The sequence below is a fragment of the Neodiprion pinetum genome, chromosome 4 (assembly GCF_021155775.2).
Source record: "Neodiprion pinetum isolate iyNeoPine1 chromosome 4, iyNeoPine1.2, whole genome shotgun sequence".
NCBI classification, from domain to species: domain Eukaryota; kingdom Metazoa; phylum Arthropoda; class Insecta; order Hymenoptera; family Diprionidae; genus Neodiprion; species Neodiprion pinetum.
In genome coordinates this window covers 24,058,906-24,081,005 of record NC_060235.2, presented here as the reverse complement: position 1 = coordinate 24,081,005, position 22,100 = coordinate 24,058,906, and the positions used below count along the sequence as shown (strand labels likewise).

Genomic DNA, 22,100 nt, shown 5'->3' with positions numbered 1-22,100 from the left:
CAATTTCATTAGCATATTTGATATTGACGAAGCTTCTTCTACGTATTATATACGACATCATACTTCAATTGCAGATAACTTACAATTTTCACCCTCGAAACTGACTGATGCTTGGTGGAATGATCCATTTACACTTACATTCCTATGAGTATACTATACTGATTCAAGCTGAAGAGAGTATCCCAAGCCTGAATTATGGAACAAATTGATTATTCGATCTCCACTTAGGTATGGCATATATTTAAACCTTTGCAATTTTTTTAAAGAATATTTCAATCTTTGTAAGAACGCACGCAATATTTTATTTTTATATAATAAGAGTCCTGTACGTGCAAAGGCACTAGAAACAAATTGGAGGATGGACAATTTAGAGTACATCTCGAAAATTTCAGAATGAGATGAAATGAAATATGGTTGCTGAAATGAACAATTTTGCGCCGAATAATTCTGAAATAGAATGCTATGAACATATTTCATCATTGTTATTCGTCCGGCTTGAACCATTTCGCCAATTTTAATGATTGCAAATGCGAAACCTGTAACGAAACATCAGTGGTTGTCCGACGCATGCCCTTTCTTCTCGAAGAAAACGTACCATTTTCAATTTGACCTATTTTTGTTCCAATTTGTGGTGTTATCGATAAAACGTTGATCCAAGTAACTAAAGCCTGTGACAGATTATTTTGAATTTCTTTGTAAACTGATTGCGAAGTTACTAATTTTCTTGAAACGAAGCAATGAAATAGGGGAGAGTTCGACAGCTGTAATAGCTCAAAGAAAAACGTATACGTCCTGAAAACTGTTGAAATCAAAATTCAGTGGCGTTATCGATACAGCGTGTTGACAATTTCAATATGAATAATTTTATTAAGAAAAATGAGTGTAAAATTGATAATCTTGTATTTGGGAATTAAAGTATGTCAGGGAAAAATAGGATTGACTCTTGGTTATAGGATGTGCGATGTAGCGGCGTAAAACTTGCGGATCTTTTAAAGGCGTATGCTGCTGGTAGATATATATATATATATATATTCTATTGTAAGTCTGTAATTGTATATACTTGTTCACCTTGTAACTCACGAGGTGAGGTCACGGAATAGGAGAAATTAATGTTACCGAAATTTTTTATATATATATTTATTCGTTATTACGCTATTTACCCATTATTCATGAAGCTAGCTACCCCATTGCCAATTTCGCATATTTTCGCAGTGCATTTAATTCATTGTTAATACAAAAACGAGTTAATACAACACGAGTCTTGTCGCCAGACTGAACAATTTTCAAACGGAACGCGCCGCAGTTATTCTTATAGCATTAATTTTGAAAAAATTTATCCTCGGTCAACAGGTTTTGTTTTTTTTTAACGGAAACCATATTTTCGCCAGTTTGGATTAACAAGTTTCCAATAATCTTAGCTGTTTATCGTATTGAATGTTCAATGGTGAAAAGTTCGTTATTCAACTAATGAATTTACATAATGGCAAAGCTACCCAGATTACTTATAGGTAATTTTAAATCCTTGACACAAAGTTTTGAGCACATTCACTTTTTGCTATTCAAATCAGTTGTTAAGTAATCTCTAAACACAAAAAACTTGGCTAAACATTTTGGTCAATGTTCACAAATTCGGGTTACATACTTTGTCTAAAATAATTCTATCGATACGTTTGGTCTGCTGTCATCTTTTATACCGTTTGTCAAGTAAAAATAAAATTGCGCCGTCCTATAGCTTGGGAAAGACAATTAGACCCAATCATAGTAGTATTTCTGAACTGCTTGAATCAAATGACAGAAATTATTGAACATTTTTATATTGTTTACTCAAATGATTCTGCGGAGATGGGAAAAGTAAATCGGCACAACTGCGTTGGAGAAAACTAGTCAGTTTTTTCTAGATTTAACGAATACTTCAAGTGTTGTGCTTTAAAAAATTATTCTGAATCAGAATTACGAAGTAGATCCGTCCACCTGCCTGATGCACGAAAATAATGCCGCAAACAGCTTCTTACAGCGTTTTATACCCTGTCGGGTAATCACTTCATCGGAGAAGGGGGCCCACGTTTTGGAAGGGGAACTTATAGAGATAGACACGAGGTTCGCATTCTAAGCCTTTGGTTAAACAAAAAAGAGCTGTTGGACCTAAATTATAGTCCCGACGAGGTATCTTCGCGAAGCCATGTAACAGCAGCCTCAGATACCAATCTGCGTTGATTCATTATTTATTTACCTATTTTAATCATTATTTACGGACACAACACAGGTACCAACGTCTTATACTCGTCAAGAGTTTAAGAGCATGATGAATTCGTTAGTATTTATACTAACTAGTTACATAATTATCTAATCGATCACAAGCTAATTAAGTTAATATGGTATAATTATTACTTTACGAAGAAAAAAGAGAACTTCGGTTCAATGCCCCATTGATATGAAACGTGTATGACTTGCTGAATTGATGTAAGCAGTGCTACAGAATCATGCCGATATCCATACATCGAAGAGATCAATGTACGTTACACAGTGATCGAAAAAAGTACCTAATCTAAGCTCTACCTAGTTGTTCTGAAGCCTTGCGGGCAAAACGAATATGTTTCGTCACTATCCGAGAGATATTCATGACGGTTCATTCGTTCATATACTTATTTATATCAATTTCTTTTTTATACTTCAACAAAGTGCAGCACTAACGTGATATCGCGTACACAAATTATACTGCACCAAAATCAGCCTAAACAAACTGAAGTAAAGTAACGTTAAGATTGTGATCTTATTGCTCTATTCCCGGATATTCATAGTTTAGATTTATTGAAATCAACGAGGCGATATTTTCCGAATAAAGTAAATACTACCTATCAGAAGTAGTGCAGTAAACTTGAAAATTTTTATTTCCATTATCATCTTTATCATAATCAAGACAATGCCAGTGGGAACTATTATTATTATCGTCATTTATTCGTGGCAGTATGTATGAATATCTACATGCGGTACAATCACCCGAGACGCTCGACAAGGTGTTCCTTTCGCTGGGGTGCTAACGATAAGTATCATGTTCACGATTGGCGACACGTGGAACGAGGCGAACCGAGGTAAACATAGTTAAAGAATAATATTTCTTACTGTGGAATATGAAACCAGGTTCCTCCCTCTGCGCTGCGTACAAGCATATAGCTATTATCATATCTATGATGTTTCACTTCCGCGTTGTCACTACATGCATTAAGCTTACGAACGATATGCCGGAAGTACTTAATGGACTTGCGAATGAGAAGATAATCGAGGATTCGATCACTGAAGAGAATATTAAACGTTTTTCTCATTTCACAGGACTTATGAATATGTACTTGAAATAAAATACATATCGCAACTTTGACGCATTATTTCCAAAATAATACTGTTTTGCCTTTTTTGTTCATTGTAGCCTGGAGATAACATTTTAAAAATGATTTTAAATAAAATTTGACAATGAAAGGTAAATCTATTTCAGCTACCGCGACGATATTTCATACGTGAAAATTTTACCTTGGGTATACGCAGACTTATCAGGCAGGTACAGTACGTGATCCTGTATGAAGATTTGTTATGAATTTCAAAACTGCTTACTGGGATAGGGAAAAGTGTACTAATCTTTCTTTGCTTCTCGCACTTCTTGATGGTCCCAAAAATGAGGGGCATATATTGGTATAATTAATGTACTCAACACAATTACAATTACGTCACATTCAATAAACAACTGTATGAGTAAATTATTTGAAGGTATTTTGATTTTATGTACTTGCTACGAATAGTCCAATTTATCATTTATTTACACTCCAAAGATTTAGATGTTACTTTAAAAACGATGACTTCAGTTGGGATAGTGAGATCCATATAATAATGAAGAAAAGCAACAATTTTAAATGCCCTAACCGTAACTTTTGATATTGAAATTCTAAGGATTAGTATATTCTCGGTTAGTTCAACGCGCAAAACGGTTTGAGATCAATTTTAAGGGTTGCGATTGCTCAAACACCTTTTTTAATTTTTTCTTGAACAACTGAACGTAAATGCCCTTCGTGAAGAGGGGTTCTTTTTCAAGAATTTAAAATAACACAATGTTGAATTACAACAATTGTGGAATATAAAGCAAAGCGTTTTTTATCTGCGGATAACTGGCCGTTTTCTGTAAAAAACATATCGAAACGCGACCCATACTAAACGACTAACACCGAGATAAAATCCCCTCATCTTTGAACTGATATAACAATAATCCATGCAAATGGAATAACAATAGGGGTATTGCAATTTCAAAGTATCATCGATTAATTATTAAGCAACAGATGAAGGTATTCTGTTCGCTGTTCAAGTTGCAAGCATTATCTATCCCATACATCTGATACCTTCAACCGAATGAGCATGTGGATACCGATCTTTGATGACGGGATTCAAATACAGACGTCAAAAATAATACCAATAATCACAACAGCAACTGTAGTCGTAATAATAACGATGAACCGACATCTTGGCTCACATCTCTACGTCTGACCACAGTCCGTGAGATTCTCATTATTGGATACCTGGTAATAAGAAATATCTGGTAATCTAGTATGCGTATCAATATGGTAATTGAACGCAACTACACAGGCAGGGTTGTGTGAAATTTCGATTATCTGCTAGCTAACGTTTCTGGTTCTCTGGGTAGAGGATCGTCGCCGCTAAGGTCAGTGCGAAATCGGATCCCTTGCCGATCTACGGTATACGGTATAACCGAAGTAATTGAACCTCGAATTCGAGTCCTCGGGCAGAGCGTAGGGCAAATATGCCCTGAGGCCACGATTACACCCCTCCATTATTCTCAAACAATTGTTTGCCATTTCGACGAGGCGCCTATAAAAGACGCCACGTATCCCAACTTCAGCATTCGCAAACAAAGGTTCGGTAATAAACGCACGACAAACGGTAGCGAAATGGCTTTCAAGGTGTGAGATTATAATAACAGCAGTGATAACTTTTACTTATTTTCTCGAACGTCTTTTTCAATACCATTATTGAACACGCATTGAATCAAATACACTAAACTATCTATTTTCCAATATTTCGTCGAGTCCGACTAAGGACTTTCGACGTACCGGCTTCGGAATTTTTTCATTCACACACATCAAGTTATTTTGGATTTATAAAATCGTAGACACGCTTTCAAAGATGGTCCGAAATTCTCGAAGTACAAGCTTCGTACTGCACGATTCGTTCGTAAACTTCAAGCTTAATTAATTTTTGTTTTCACATGCGGAAAATTTTTCAGTCGCAGCTACGTCTGTCAAATATTATACCCATCATTCCTTCGCCCAAAATCCAGTCAACTGCGTTGTTAACAAATCATTTCTAACGTATTATTATTTTTATTTTTCAATCAGTTCGTGGTCCTGGCCTGTGCCCTTGCTGTCGTTAATTGTTCGTATATTCATAACCCAATGGGGCATGGTTACGGTGCATCAACGACGCAATACGGCACGCAGGAAGTGCATTACCCTTCCGGCGGAGGAGGAAGTTCGCAGGGGGCGACATCCCAGACGGAAAGTATCCTGAGGGGTCATGAGAACCTGCAGGGTCAGCTCAGCGCAAGCCAGGAGAAGGCGGTGCAGATAAGTTCCGGCCAGTACTCGAGTCAAGGAAAGACCGATGTCCGTGTAACAAATCCTGGATCATATTCCACGGGCAACTACAACAACGGCCAAGGCTCCCAAGAACAACAGGTCGTAACGTACACACCAACGCCTGGCTACAACAACCACCCTGGAAACAGATACGAACACTCGGCATCCTCGTCCTACCAACAATCGACGCCTGTTTACGGACATTCCACCACCGCTTATGTTCAGCCTACTCCCGTTTACGGCCAGTCAACGGGAGCCGTTTACAGCCATAATTCTCTACCTGTTTATCATTACGCTACGTCAGAATATGCAGGACAAGGAGGTTCCAGCTATTCGCACGGAGCAGCACCCACCTACTCTCACCCTTCGTCGAACCGTTATTCGCAGGCCGGATCGTCTGCGGGTGGTCCAGGTCTTCTTGGAGTATCATATTCCCCAGCGGTCTCCGTTTCGCATATGAGCTACACCAGCCCAGTTGGTATTTCTTATGCCTGGTAGGCTGAACATTGAAGTCTTGCACAGTGGAATTATACGTATAAGGATATACACTACTTATAACTAGATTCATTAACCAGAGTTTGATTGATTCATCGTTTGTACTCCCATTCGTAACGGAGTTAAGTGCAGTTATTGTCAGATCTGAGGATATCATGTCAGTGCAATATTTCGACAATTATTGTCGAACGTTAACATCACGTTGTCTTCGGCTTATTACGAATCAGTTGATCGTAGAAAATGATGCGTACACATAAGTACACCATGCATTCCTCGAATCGATGGTACAATAAAGAAATAAAATCCGTGAATCCGTGTTTTCATTTTTGTATTACTAGTATTTATCGCTATGACCGGTAAGGTACGATGCAAGTCTTCCAGAATTAGACAAGACTATTTATGGTCTTGCTTAGTAGTTTGAAAATGTCTAGCTTCGGGCTGACGTTGAAACTGTATACTATATGAACTGTGAAATCTTCCTAGACATATCACAATAAGCACCAAGTTTTCGTAGTCACTTGTTCTCGAACACTTGAGGGTACGTATTAGTTTCACATTCGTCACGTGAGGTCCATATGTGATAGTTACAAATTTACCATTCGCGGTAAGAGCTCCTTAAGATCATTCCAAGGTATTCAGTAATAATCTCATGGCCCATATGGCATAACGGCATAAACGACACATACTGTTATATCCTAGAGTATCCCGGTTGGTAGAATGAATTGTAGGAAAGATAAAAAGACTAAGGTTACAGCATGAGAATAGAAGTTAACGAGCGTCAATTACTGGGCTTCAGAGTTTATTATCAACTTCTTACTGCTAGTCTACAAAATGAGTACAAAACCTAATATATAATATGTTTCTACGCACAGCTGGGATCCATCGAGAATTCAGCTCGACGTAATCAGTCATCGCTTGTTCTATATCTGCTTTTACGTATACTTTTACCAGGCGTAGTTGACGTGATCGTTGGCGTTGCTGTAGCTCAAATGAGCGACTGCATTCGCCGGAGAATAAGCCACTCCAACTTGATGCCCGGCTACCTGGCCCCCATGGGCATAGTGAGCAGGGGCAGCATGGGCATAATGAGCTGGAGCAGCATGGGCATAGTGAGCTGGAGCAGCATGGGCATAGTGAGCAGGTTCAGCGTGGGCATAATGAGCTGGTTCAGCGTGAGCGTACACGGATTGAGCAACGGGGGTAGGTTGAGCATAGTGGATGGCTGGTGCTGGGACATGGTATGCCGCCTTGGCAATGACTGGACCAGGTGCCGAGGTGTAAACGGGACTGTTGTGAGCAGCTGGTGCATGAGCGTAGTGCTCAACTACTGGAGCTGGAGAATAGTGCTGGACCGCTGGAGCGGAATAATGCTGGATGGCTGGGCCGGAAGAATAATGGTGAACACTCGGTGCTGCGGACGCATAGTGGCCAAAGTGCGCTGGGCTGGCATAGACGGCTGGGTTAGACACGCGGATGTCGCTCTTGCTGGAGCTGGAGTACGGAGTCTCGATGGACTTGGACTGCGTGGAGATCTGGGCAAGATTTCCGTGGCTTCGGTACGTGTTGTCGGATGTGGATGTTATAGCCAGTCCAGCATTCACGGCTGCGATGCACGCGGCAAAGAAGAAGTACTACGGCGGGAAAATCACAAGTAGTCAGAAGTCAGCCGGTATCGACGTACGCAGGATGAAAGCGGTAGGCGTATTCACAACGAGTGCAAAGAAATATAGGTATGAGTGAAATCAGTCAGAGTTTTGCAAAGTCATCGCGAAAATATAACGAATCGTCACTCCCGATACATGTGCGAAATCCATTTTTAAATTATTCAGTCCACTTACGCTGCATTTTAAAATCGAAGCATATTCGTAAGAATGTCGAAGGTAGCAAAGAAATTGCACAAATTTTTTTTTGTGTAAAAAATCTAAAGTAAGACGCAAAAGCAGGTTTTAAGAATGAGAGTTTTACGAGGAATGTTCATGGTGTCCTCGTAACAATGGTTATGCGTTCTGAAGAATCAAAAGACTAGATAAGAACGGATGACAAATTCTCACTGTAAAGCCGTTTTCCCGGATAAATGGATTATGTATGATCTTTTTCTTTACCTTTAGTGCCATTGCTGAACGATGGAAGGTAACACTATACACGGAGCGAAGGTAGATATAGAAGAGAAAGAATTAGAGTAGATAGATCAACTGGTGGCTGGTTCCATTGAGTGTGCTTTTATATCCGGCCAAGCTTTCTTCTCTTCCCTCTCCCGCGCCCTCGTCCTATCTTCCTTCGAGTTCCCCTCTTTTTCTTACATGTAGCAGCACGACGGCAAATATCAAAACAAGGTCTGGACCGTATAAATTGGCCAATATATCGTGCCAGTATGCGTAAGTGAGATTGAAAACAAAATGAATGATAACTTTCTAAATTCTAATTACTGTCAACGCGTAATTATAATGTGAGCTATTTTAACGTTGCCGGCACAAGAAGTTCGCAATTCGAGTAACGAAATTGCTTCAATCATAAATGTAATCGGCATCATTAATATCTCTGCGCTAATTGTACAGACCGTTCGGAAATCTGCTGCGATCAGCCTGCTACATATCTTTGGATGCAAAGAATATATAAGATAGGCACGTACATACACGTCGTAACATTGTTATATCATGGTAATACAGAGATTGTACACGTTGTCGTGCGAGTTGCAAAGCGTCGTTGAGACAATGACGAGGGAAGTTAATTAATTTGTTAATCGTCACTTTCATCTAACAATCTATCACACGTGGGCTAACCAAGCCTTAGCACAGAACCCTGCGGCGAGGCAGATGATAAGAAAGTGTTGTTTTCGACTTTTTACCCCAGTATTACATCTCAAATGCGTGTATAAAAGTCCCTGGCTGCGCATACAAAAATTAATGACACAAAGTCGAATGAACTTCAGAGGATCATCGGTGCTTTAAGCAGTTTGTCGCATGTAATCACGTAAGCAACATTACGCGGCAGTTGTTACTTAACTTTCTGCCGTTCATTGCGATTAGGTTTAAGAAAAAATCAAGTCAAAATTTCCACACCAAGACTACGCATGGTTATTGCGCAACGTCAACTGGAATGGCCCCAGCCTCAGGCTATTGTCCACTCTTTGGCGGTTCCCGAGGTCTTATAACAGCTTACAATTAGTAAATTCAGAGTCAAAGTGCAGGTGGTGGCGGTAGGTATAGATTATAGGTAGGCGGGTAGGTTGGTAGGTTCTGCCTGGTGAAATTGGTTCTGCTTGTACATTTTTACCGGATACCAATCACATGTGTTTTCTAATTAAGGATCATCTGGAGTCATGTCAATATGATTAATTGAAACTGGCCAATATCTTCGGGACGTAATATCAATTTCTACTTGTGACAAGTCAAGATCAAAGAAATTGTAACATTATCCTCAGGACCACGAGAAAGTACACGCCCTATACAGTGGCTGTTCGTTATAAGCAATGCGTAGAAATTAGGCCACGAACGATCAGTTGCAGTTTGTCAGACTTGAGATAAGATATTACGAGATGCATGTTACGAAATTGCGTTGCAGCAGACACCGCGGGGTGACAATAAACGTCGGGGACGGCATGTATTGTATCTTTCATCGGACGGTAAAAATTTAAAGACAACAGATACCCAATTAAAGATACGAATCTTACTCTACCCTGTAATGTACAATGACAAATACATTGTAAATACAATGAGCTGCAAGTGATACGCGCAGCTGTGTCGTAACTGGGAATGTAACTTTCAAATTAAAAACCTCCAGATCCTTCTTCGCGTTGACTCCGATTTATCAACAGAATCAACTTTGATCGTTGAAGCTTGTTTTGGATATTTTGTTCCCCACGTCAATTTTATGAATATCGCGTAAATGCACCGCAATCTCTTATTCGTTATTCGGAAGAGCGACCACGGAAGGAAAATTCATCATGCATACCATCAAATGCCGGATTTCCGATCGTTTATCAAAAAACTAAGCGATCAAGAAATCTGATGTCTATTTGTCTACACTCGGCATTTCGATTTGCTGAAAGGTGTTCAAACACACGACGCGGTGTGTCCGATCTCCTCAAAAGTACCATAGGTGTAAAAATTTGCCCCAAGTAAGGTAAAGTGGTACCAACCCAGTAAAAATTCTTTCTTCGTTTCAAACAGTGTCACTATGACTACTTACATGAAGATCACAATAATCGACCAAAAACATCCATATCTAAACTCATTGCTAACCCCAATATTATTCTTCCTCAATAAACAAATTTATAATCCAGTACGATTCAATTTATATGTATGTACTTTCTGATTTTCAAGATATTATCGGTAGAAGAAAATAAATCATACATTTAACAAAGACTTTTCGATGGTTTCGCGCTTTTTCTTATGCATCTGTATTATTTTTTTACCATAGGTATTTGGTGGGCGACTGTACAGAGTCTATTGATAAGTTTTATTTTTGACAACTTACCCAAGATAAAACGATATAGGTACGCCGTGCACTCGGAATTAGTCAATCAATCATTTAATTGTATGCTAAAAATATTAATCAATCATCCCCGAAGATCAATAAAATTTTTGTATTCGCTTCCTTAGTGTTCGCGAACCAACACCAGCTGGTTTGTTAATAGTCGGTTGTATTATAGAAACGTAACTACGATCAAAAAGACATTTATTCTATATTATATGTGTACATACATACATTGATAAGTTACATTTACGTAACACCCGTCGAGTCCGCCGCCCGTAACTTTTGGACTCGTTCGTTTACATACGTAATATCACATGTGTGTAAGTAAAATAGGGCAGTGACTTGTAACTGACATTTCATCCTGACGGGCGCACAGGGTAGGGAATAATACCGACGTTCTCACGGGTGACGTAATATGTCAAACGGTACGACGAATAAATGGTCACCCATTATGTGCAGTTTTATTTACACGGTTCATATCCTGTCCAAAAACAAACGAAATGGGGAGGGGAAAAGAAAAGGAACATCTAGGGAAACTAAAAAATGATAACAGAATTCGAATATTGGCTTTGATCAAGAATCTGATGAAATATAGTTGCATGTAATCATTTACCAGAAAACCGTTCGTAGGTGCGTAAGCCTCAAGCGGAGGGCGAATCTTTTATGAATGAAAGTGAAGAGGATTCATTCAAAGGTAGATGTCTGTGCTTGTGAATGAATCAAACCTGTCGAAAGTAAAGCCACTCCACACTCTTGGTGAGAGAATGTTAAAAATTCACGGAATGTCCTTTGGCAGATCAGTGGCATAATGTATTGGTGCAATTTACCGATCACCGTTGAGTATTATTCTATCCTCTTGCAAGAGAAACACTATTTTCATAAAACCTTATGGACAAGTGCTATGGTCGAATTATCCTGTGTTCCAAGGGCGAATGTCGGGTGAATCAAGATTGATGAGAACAGAACTCCGCTCTTAACGAGATCGGTTAGGTAAAGTTGCGAAATGGAGGACCGACCGATCTGTATTATATGTCATTTGAATGCCGTCACTCTGCAGCGAAATCTGACAGTAGGTATCTCGATACGTTACGTTCCGAAATTGACGTCATTTTGAACGTATAACATGCAATTGTATGTTTAGTCTTACGCCTGGAATTTTTTTTCGCTTATTGTGCCTTACAAAATAGAATGAACAATAGTAGTGGGAATGGTCAATGCGAATGGACATTAATTTTAAATCAAGGATTCGAGATGATTTATTTATTCCGCATCATTTCAAAAGTGATGCATGATCAGCTGGTGTGAACCGAAATTGATCGGGTTTCATGAATATTTATGGCTGTGTACTATATTTGTTAGGCTTACCGAGGCCCATTCGCTGTGCCTGCCGGTTGGCTTATCGGTGAGAGTGAAAGTAAAATTTTAGACATCTCTTCTCCCTACGTTTGTATAAATTACCACGTAGAACCGCGCCCATCTCCTCGGGGTGTATTGCAAAACGCTTTGAGAAATGAGAATCAAACTAATTTCAGGAACTGTCTAAACCGAACTACGAACAATTAAGGACCTCTACATCGGGGCTGTGATGTCAAATTGTTCTTTTTATCGATTTAAACGTCGTTACTATTACAGGTATATACTTCAAATAAAATAAGTACATAAATGTAGCCAATAAAAAATTTGCATCGATTCAATGTCTTACTTTGTTGATCTAACCGGGGCCTAGTTTTGTCATACTTATTTTGAGCATAGTATTAGCTGCACCCTCGCTTCGATGGTATATAAAATTCAGAGCCAATGAATTTCGGTAGGGTGTGTAATCTATTCGAATATGGAATATCCCACGCAGGAAATGACATCACTCGTAATAATGGCCGTTAGGTCCATCTAGATACCTTCCTATATTCTTTCATTGTATACATTTCTTACATAAAAATCACAGTTTCTGGCACTTGACCTCATGAGATGTAGCCAAAAAGAGAAAGAAGAAGAATTGTAGTCTACTTTTCATATAGTATGAACATAAAAAAGGGTGCTGCGATATTTCCTTTTACTCGTTATTACTTTTCTAATCTTCAGTAGACTTTCTGATTTGGATAGTGCTGTTTAAAAGAATGATTTCAATACAGAGATCACACGATCGGTAAAGGTGCAACCACGATATTTGATCGAGAGTCAATAAATCGACCATTCGAAGGTTTACGGAACTTTAAATATTAGGTAGCCTGTCTTGCCGACGGACAACACGCCTGCAGGTTAAATACAAAATAGATTACCAAAGATCCTATTTGCAGATTACTTATAGCAGACGGAGATCAGAGCGGAGATCCAGCACACCACGTCTTATCCGTCGCGATCGAAATCCGTAGACTATATTTTACTCTGGGACAGCACATAATCATTCAATCGGAACAGGAATACATCTCTTGGCAATATTTGTCGCATAAAACACAATTTTTATTTTTTTTTTTTTGTTGGTATTTGCATTCGGTATTGTTGCACTACTATGGAATTTTCACATCAGTGATCGTATAGGCTTTGGTAATAGTCCGAATAAGTGACAATCGGCGCGGTCGGTAAGGACTGACTACAGCATCCTCTTACGGGTTCCCTGCTCTCTGTCGCTCCAAGGGCCTTTCCGCTATCCGTCTTTGTTTGGCTACTCGGGCCCAACCGCCATAATTTTACAGGATAGGTAGTGCGGCGTGCGCTGCCAGGAATATATGGTCCAAGTACGAAACAAACACCCCAACATGGCGCCGCGTAAGAAAGTTGTAAACGCTTCGCGTAAGCCGATTATAAGCGCTTACGACAAGGAGAATAACTATCTCCGAGGGCTGAGTGATTACCAGTGCAAAGTGCGAAGGCGTGACACACTGAGGAGTGCAAAAAGTCAGGCGGTAAGTCAACGTTCGAGTTAAATTTGTCTACAATTGTCCGCGTCTACCCCGATCGTCGGTGACGGAAGAGCAACGAACTATCGGTGCGACGGACGGCTTTGGGGTATTTTTTCGTGAAGTTCATAGGATTACTTGATGCATTACCGCGATTCGTGTGATATTTGTCTGGTCACTTGTTTCTCCTTTGCATTTTTACGTCCTATTAATTATATTTGAATTGTTACAAAGCTACATAGCTTTTCAATTCGTTTTACGATTAGTTGGTGCATCCGTAAATCTGCTGCAGTTACGCCGCATCTAGGTACCATCATATTCCTTTTATGCAACAAAGTCTGTTCACTTCGATAATAGATATGTATTTGTTCTACGGAAATATGTAGAGGGGCATCCGTGATACTTGGCACGTTACGATATGCGGGGGGTGTAACAGAGGTTTCATTAGCTGCCGAACGGCTACTGCAACTTGTTGCTCGACAGCCGGTTGGTTGGGATTTGAAGATTCAAATTCTACGTGCAACGGGCACTGTTTTGTAAACACTGCGACAAGTAGAGCCATCTGTGGTCGCTGCAATGCGCAGAATAAAGAGAACGTCGTCTATCGACTTGCGGACAGCCGTGCCCATGGACTGATGGTAAAAAGAACACATTCATATGCATCGTGTTAGCCCCGCCGGTATCCTGGTTGTTATAGAATTAAGGGGATCTATCCTCGTTTTTAACCGGCTTCATTGCATGAAACAAGTTTTTGGATTACGCTCGAACGGAGTGATAAAATAGATATTTACTGTGATATTCAACAATTCAAAACCATTGGAATAGAGCTTGCTATAGAAATCGATCCAAATTTAAAAAGAACTCGCTTGCCCTAACGGTGAAGTGATGAAAAAGGGCAACCATTTGCAGATTCTCATCAATATGCATAACAAGCGTCATTCTACTACGATGACTAAATTGTTGAATCGTGAAGGAAACTTGCATTTTCTGGTCTCTTTAAGAATAATGCAAAAACCTGGGAATTAATCCACTCGATTATAGCATCAGATTAACAAAATCACTGCCTCGAGCTCATCCGACTGTATGGTGTTAGAAAAATATCTTCGAGCAATTAGAATTCAAAGCTCGATTATCAATACTGTTGCAATTTTTCAAAATGAGTTTAATTTCTTTTTATATTATACAAACACAATACCTTCCTCTTCGATTCGGAATGCTCACAACTTTCTCAAGTTCAATACTCTGGTAAAAAGTAAGTCGTACGTCGACGCACGACACACTCTGAAATGGATAAACCTTGTAAATCCTGTAGTATTTGATATATTTACTTTTTCTTGCACTTCATTTCAAGATTTTTAAACAATCTTGACTTTTACCGAGTAATTTTAAACATCTGGTAAGGAGAACTATTTTTAGAAATTAATTTTCTGAAACCTTACAAATTTTCATAGCTGATCGACATTTTTAAATTTTTCTAATGCTTATTACCATTTCTCTATTTCTGTTTTTATATTGGTTTTTTTTTTATGTATACTTGAACTTTTAAATTTTCTAGATACTTTTTTACTTAGCTGGTTCACGTGAAACAATTTGATATTCGTCGTACGTCACCGATGATTTATCTAATGTTCATTATAAGCGTTTTCTTGTTGATATTTTGTGTAATAATGTAATCTAAACTTTATTAACTGATTCATAACTTGTGATCAAATAGGTATACCGTTTACTTGAATCTGGCTGTTACCGTCGTTATACAAAATGAATCCCTGTAACAGTTGACAGAATATGTTATTATTTTGTCATTCGTTCGTGTTCAATAATTTAATTAATCACAATTTCTGCCAACGCACATGATTCTTTAACTTTAGCTTAAAGTTAAAAAGGAAGAATATTCGCGACACATTTGCCATAAATGAATTTCTAATACTGAAACCAAGTACTGAAAGATAAAGAAAACGTAGCGAAATCAATGGTGACCAGAGTCAATTGCACGTCGAGTTGACATGTAAAGTGATTGAAAATCTAGGTTGTTGAATTCAAATTCTACAGTTCGTTTCGCATAATGCCCTTGTTATCAGTACTGTTCGCGAAAGATGTGCGCTTTTCATTTCACGTAAAAAAATCAGACGGAAAAGGCATACCAATAACAAACCTGTAACTTGTATTTCGATGTTTATACTACCTCGTGAATGAAAATTAAGAAAATCGTGCGAATTTCCTTAAATGCGGATTCTGAAAACATTTGAGGTTACTTTATCTTATCCGATGTAGACCGTCGTATAAATCAGTACAGTGTATAAAAATAACACTGGAAATTACATCCGTTTCCGACACTTATCAACGAGTGACGAGGAAGGGAAAAATCGGAGATTCCGAATCATCCAAAATGTCGATATCCATGTAATTTTTAATTCCAAACTAAAATTTAAAACAGTTCATAGAATTCTATTTACAAGTAGATCAAACCAGCTAACTCTTACCGAACTGTCACTGTCATTTAATTCCATTAATTCTCAAAATAATTAATCAATAAAATATCCACCCGACGATAAAGACCAAAGAACATAGAGGCCTTCGCGAGGATGTTAAAAAGTGTGATGCCGAACCGTTTCCACAGATATCCTACTCAATGCTATTCGAGGATTGAGCGAGCCTGCCTCGAAGACTATGAATTCAAAATACGTCACGTTAATTCAAAATACTCGAAGTGACTTTGAGTAAATCCACGTGACTTTGCTCCCCTCCAATGAACTAAAAACGACAAATTCACCTGATCGCGAGTTCCAAGACTTCACGAATCGAAATAAATTTATTTTCTCCTGCTCGCTCGACATAATTCCGCAAGCACGGCCAACCGATCGCCGTCGGCAGTGTTCGACCGCTCTTTCACAGGATCACAAAGATTCGACGAAACTTGGTTAGCGCACCGACCTCACGGTCCGCGGTCCATTCCTCGCAAGGTCGACCCTTCCTTCCCACCTCGCCGTTGAATCGTCCGAGTTTCTTGTTTACCTCCGGCAGGTCCGAATCGCAACAAGTACACGCCGCTTTTATTTACGCTTTTCCCCCACGGCGAGTGCAGCCTCCCAGCTCTTGCCCCGTGTACCTACCAAGTGCATGTCCTACCTACGCTCACCTGCTAATCGTTCGGCTATTCTCACACCCCGCGATCTCACCTTTTCTCACCCGCTATACTGGAGTAAATCGAATGGAACGCGTGCGTTCGCATTCGACTCGCCGCTCCAATCAGTCTCGTTCCATCGGTTGTTCCGGATCGACCCGACGTTACGAGAACCACGTGGGCTTCGAGTACCGTCCTGCGTGTGTTTGTTCTGTGGTTTATACCTGTACCTACACCTATACCAATACCTACCTGCCCGCTTGTTCCGTTCTCATCCGCAACCCGCGATCGATGATTGTTGTCAGTCGCGGTGTTTCTCGCTCCCTGTAAACTTCGCTCGTGTTTACAGTGAAGTCGCGTTGAAAGTCTGCATGTGCGGTGTATGCAGCACGTCCGCAAGTGGGATGGCAATTGTTTGTGTTGTGATCGTTTTATCCAACGTCGTTCATCCATAAACAAGTAAGTACATCAGTTTCTTTTTTTTTTTGCCAGTTTTCTTAAGAGGTTGAAATTGGTGAAAATTTGGTAGTTAAATTACTGATTTTGCAATGCCGGATTGACTTGTATGATCTACCATTTTGGTACAACATAGAAATACATGTGCTGCTGATTAACGGTTTACCGATCGATTTCCGAGCAATCCTGAAATCGTTAAATAACGATTTCCCCTTAAAGATGCTCTTTTACATTTATGTTAATTTTTATTCTCATGATTTTATTGTATCACGTGGAGTACTTTAATCTCGTGGTTAGGACGAGTGAGGGGCCATCCGCTAGGAAGAATCGAGCATTTATTGGCGTTTGCTACTAGTTTCGTTGTAAGTTCAAGTTTGAATTACCTAGTGAGATATTATATATTTCACAAAACCTTTCGTCGAATATTCGAGACTGTTCGTGGAGGTGTTCAAAGAGCAGTCGTGTAAATCAATTTAAATCGCATTAGCTCGTAGAATTGAACCGGCGTGAAAATTCATGTGAGAGTGCACGAGACCTTTGGAAATAAATTAAATAGTCTTCCTTATTTTCAAGACTACTTGAAAAAGATTCGGAGTTAGCCACGATGCCGTACATTTTTGTGAGAACAATAGCATCTCCTTAATACAGAGGCGTGATAAAACCCCCAAACTTCAATCGCAAGAAACTTCAATTACCAATCTAAACTCACAGCGATAAATACACTATCGTAATATTTTCTTCACTCCGAAAGCATATCGATTCTGCAATGTCGGTAGATTGTTATAACTCTCTACGTTCGTAAATTCAATATCTACAGATTGCATGACGTAGATTGTCGACGATTTAACAAAAGTTTAGCTTTTCATTAGGTATGCGGTAATTTACTTATTTTTTACCTATAATGATTTCATGTTCTGTTTTTCCCTGTATAAATCAAAAAACAGAAGCTAAATCTGTTGTAGATAATTCATGTAGAACGAACTACAGCCTAAAAATTACCAAAAATAATCGATTTTCGATAAGTATCAATTATTATCATTGTCGTAATTACTGAGTACCTATTTGATTTAATAACTGAAAGTTAAATGAATATTTTCACCTGAAATTGAAAAATATTTTGAATGAAATTAGAAATTATCTCTCAAATTACTAATGAGTGGGTTCAATTAGTTGATATTACGAGGTATAGAAATTTTTTTTTTTATTTTGCAGTTAGAAGATGCTTTAATTTGATTCAGTTGCACCTCACAAGCCTGTGTTTCTCCGTTACTTATTCCAAGACATTTCTATCCAGACGATCCCGGAAGTAAATTTTTTGATATCCTCTCGATTAAGTTACAATATCTTTTCGTACATCGCGTCGTAAGTTTTTCACTTCTTCTTTGTACACGTTTTCGACATGATTTTTGCTTGACTCGAATTGTCCAATTATTAGAATAATCGTTTTTTTCGCACCACGAAAGGCCTATTAAATTTGTAGGTACTATTACACATTTCACTATTTCAGTTTGAGGTGATTATTTCTGGAATAATCAGGAAACTAATCCAAGTTTTGACGACTACTTCTGATAGTATATTATTCGTAAATGCTCTGACGACTCTGATCTCTAGGTTTTATTTATTTATTTCAGTCAAACTATCAAAGTATCAATAATATTCTCAAATATTCATCATGTTTGCCTTATTATTTGTCTAAAAAAAAGAAGAACCCATTCAGTTTGAAACAAATTTATTTGCGGTTGTAAATGCGGATAACAGGTATGTACGTATGTATGCGTATATTGAGGGATACTTATTTAGCAAACATCCGTATGTACAGTAGAACAATGCAAGTTGTATCCGTTGTTACGGTTTACCGATGGTTATTTCGAGCGCGCAATGCGGTTGTGCCCGACCTCGTGACATTACTGAATAGCTTCATGAGCAAGCTAGTCCGTTTATTTCAATCGTACATAGCTGGTTAGCCCCGCGTGATACGCATCAACTCACTCAGCAGCTGCTTGTGGCACTTTTTACACTCGCCGTTTATTTACCGTCAGAATAATAACATCGTGCGCTGATTTATCGCAGGTATAATAAGAACGAACGCCGTTTCACCATTTGCAATACAAAGAGTGCAATAAGCTTGTAGAGATCTTGTAACTCGAAGTCGATAAAATCCATGGATAATGTCACCATGAGATTTTGTATTGTTTTCTACCCCGTGAAACGCGCGGTCCTTTTTGAAATGAAAAAACCTATTTTGAAAGGTCTGCGGAGTTCGATGTGTAAGGCTTGTTCTTGCAAAACACACAGCTCAGATCATCACTCTCGGTGTTTACATGAGCAGGGACGTAGACTCGTCTTTCTATTGTACACCAGTATTATCGGTCGCGAGTCGAGTCACGGTTTTCAGCCGAAGAGGTACTTCTACGAGAATAATCATAGGTCAGTTTCAAACACTCGTCTCACACGCCGTATATATCTAAACATGGTTGATAACCATTTCTAGACTTTCGAACCACATCGTTTCATGCTTCTTATTCTTGATTTGAGAGTTAATTTGAGAAAAGATGTTGTTTCGCTTAGCCGTCGAGATGGTGCAATCACTCCTATTTCAACAGTAAATTATCGAGGGGATATTCACTTGTTGAAATCGTAAATCATTTTAAAAAACAATGACTTTGAAATCGATTGACATCAATTGAAACGACTCGAAATCAGGTCTGTACGCGAGTAATCGCGTGAAATCGCACTTGCATTAACGTATTAAAATCACACGCCATTTTAAAATCGCGTGAAACTATTTGAAATCATTTAAAATCACTTGTAATCATTTCAAATTGCTTGTCACCCGATCTATGAGTGAATCGCCTCTTGCAAATTATTTAATCTCAGGTCGTATCGTCAGTCCTGCAAAAAAATACTTCCTTTAACGCAAAATTTACGAAAACCATGGCAATATTAGCGAGTAGGCTGCAAACAGATGGTGCAAATTTTCAAGGTTGGCTCAAAAATGGCGGCTGGTGTGGTACAACAACGACGGGGGGGGGGGGGGGGGCTACACCGTAATCTTGATAAACGAGTTTCGAAATATGAATAGTGCAAAAAAAATGGTCGAGTTTTCATCAGCAATAAAAATACACCCTCTTGAAAACTCGTCTTTAAGGATGAATGGAACCTACAGTCTGACGCAAAAGTTAATAAAAGAGAAAAAAACCGTTTACAAATGCTATTGTTTTACTGTATTTACACCAACCTTTTGTCATCCTCTGTGGACACAACTATTCATGTATTTTTTGGACGATCTTTGTAGATCCCTATGTTGAACAGAATGTGACCAAAACATTAGAATCGTATTAGAAACGCGAAAGTTTAATAATTTCAAACATGTTGTTCAAACTTTTTATCCAGACTGTCAATCCCATCCATTTTTATTTCGCATAATAGCACGCGTACAATGATCCTGGAGTGTTTGTATATACCCATTCACCGGGTTGTAATTCGAGAACTATGGTGATGCGGTACGGCATGTTGGACAAAGGGCTCGACCCGATCCGCAGAAATAAAATCCGATAAAAGACAAAAAAAAAAATAATAATAAAAACAGCGAAAGAGAGGCCGCATCAGTGCGCCCCTATAGATAGGGCCGCACCACTCGAGTGACATCCCCGTAATCGGATGGCAGACAATATACAATTAGCTCAGAACAGGTTTCCTGAAATCCTATATCCCGCTTAGTCGTGTGCGGCACGTCTCCAGTGTGCCAAACTCGTCGAATATCCAGAAAAAAAACGTGTAAAATAGAACTGATTCGGTGATGTTTCAACGATGAACTCAACTTTCGAATAAAGATTTTATTCTTCGAAGCTTCTTTATGGCATGAATTTCTTTGCCGACGTATCGGGTCTTGTAGTTAACATGCTGACTGAAAATACGATCGGAAAAGAGCGTGCCAAATCAGTTGTGGAGAAAATAATTCAATCTTGTGATACCTTCGTTACCGTTTATATTTTGTGGTGGCGTCTTTTTCAATCACGTTTTGAGACAGCGTTTTACGCTCCTGTCACGTAGATTTGTTATGTGATTCGTGATACTTGGAGTAAAAATACTAACGTTGCGCTTTTGAAACTTTAGATACTTTCGCAAGAATGAAAAATTCATTTCTGTTCTACTATAACAATATACAAACACTCGCTACGACAATTTTACAGTCAGTACTCCTGAAAAACTTATTATTTCATCTCTTCTGTTCGTATTCTGTTAGTATGGATTTATCATGAAAAAGCTTACACCAGTCCGTCACTCCTGAGTTCTTAGGATGTAAAATCTGTGCGAGACTATAAAGGTTGTTCCTCCACGTAGAACATTGAAAAACCTGGAAGAGTTGAGGATATTTGTATCACCAAAAAAAATCATTGACAACACAACGATACTTGACGAATATCTGTAAAAATGATATATTTCTTAACTCAAACGTCTGTACATCATTTCAAATGTTACAGTTTCGTCGAAATTTTTTATTTCAAATCGAATGAAAAATTGACGTATCTAAGCGAAGTACAAAGAGGTTGAAACAAATGATATGCAATTTCTAACACTCTATCAAATCTTTCAATCGTCGTTTGAATTTTAAAACATACACAAAGCCAACTGCAACATTGACGCAAGTAATCCTCTCGGATAGTTCAACCAGTTTGCAATTATCATACCGAACGCCGAGTATCTGTGCATTGGTTGGCATATATGCATATCATTTATAGGCATGTATTGGTAAACCCGTATCCGTGAATAATTATGCACGCGTGCAGTGCAGAGAGTGCTTGCGGCGTGTCGTGTCTCTTGCGCAACGCGTTCGAAGAGTTACAGCGATCTGCTTGAGGAATGCGTTGGCTAGTCATGCGTAAGACAGTTGGGATGAGGGGTTGAACGACGGTAGCTGCGATTCGTGCGCGTGCTCGGTGTCAGAATTTTTTATTAACTTCAGGGATATTTACACAACTTGTTATACCTTGTACATTCTATCAAGAGTTATAACCGTCACTA

General features: G+C 38.9%; 3 protein-coding genes across 4 annotated transcripts in view; 2 read left to right on the top strand and 1 right to left on the bottom strand.

Moving 5' to 3' along the window:
* Positions 1–4,865: 4,865 nt before the first annotated feature.
* LOC124216287 (uncharacterized) lies at positions 4,866–6,439 on the top strand. The gene is made up of 2 exons (XM_046620616.2): positions 4,866–4,958; positions 5,394–6,439. The coding sequence occupies exons 1-2, from the start codon at positions 4,947–4,949 to the stop codon at positions 6,129–6,131; spliced, it is 750 nt and encodes a 249-aa protein (XP_046476572.1). The 5' UTR covers positions 4,866–4,946; the 3' UTR covers positions 6,132–6,439.
* Positions 6,440–6,910: 471 nt separating this feature from the next.
* On the bottom strand, positions 6,911–8,390 carry LOC124216288 (pupal cuticle protein C1B-like). The gene is made up of 2 exons (XM_046620617.2): positions 8,231–8,390; positions 6,911–7,759 (listed from the first exon to the last, which is right to left on the bottom strand). The coding sequence occupies exons 1-2, from the start codon at positions 8,240–8,242 to the stop codon at positions 7,073–7,075; spliced, it is 699 nt and encodes a 232-aa protein (XP_046476573.1). The 5' UTR covers positions 8,243–8,390; the 3' UTR covers positions 6,911–7,072.
* A 4,967-nt stretch (positions 8,391–13,357) lies between these two features.
* LOC124216234 (rhotekin) overlaps positions 13,358–22,100 on the top strand; it is a 73,443-nt gene continuing 64,700 nt past the window's right edge. Inside the window, exon 1 of one of the 2 annotated variants that reach the window (XM_046620514.1) lies at positions 13,358–13,504. In XM_046620514.1, coding sequence (XP_046476470.1) covers positions 13,358–13,504 — 147 coding nt within the window. Of the gene's footprint in view, positions 13,505–16,773; positions 17,079–22,100 lie in introns of those variants that run through there. The other variant, XM_046620512.2, reaches the window with a different exon arrangement.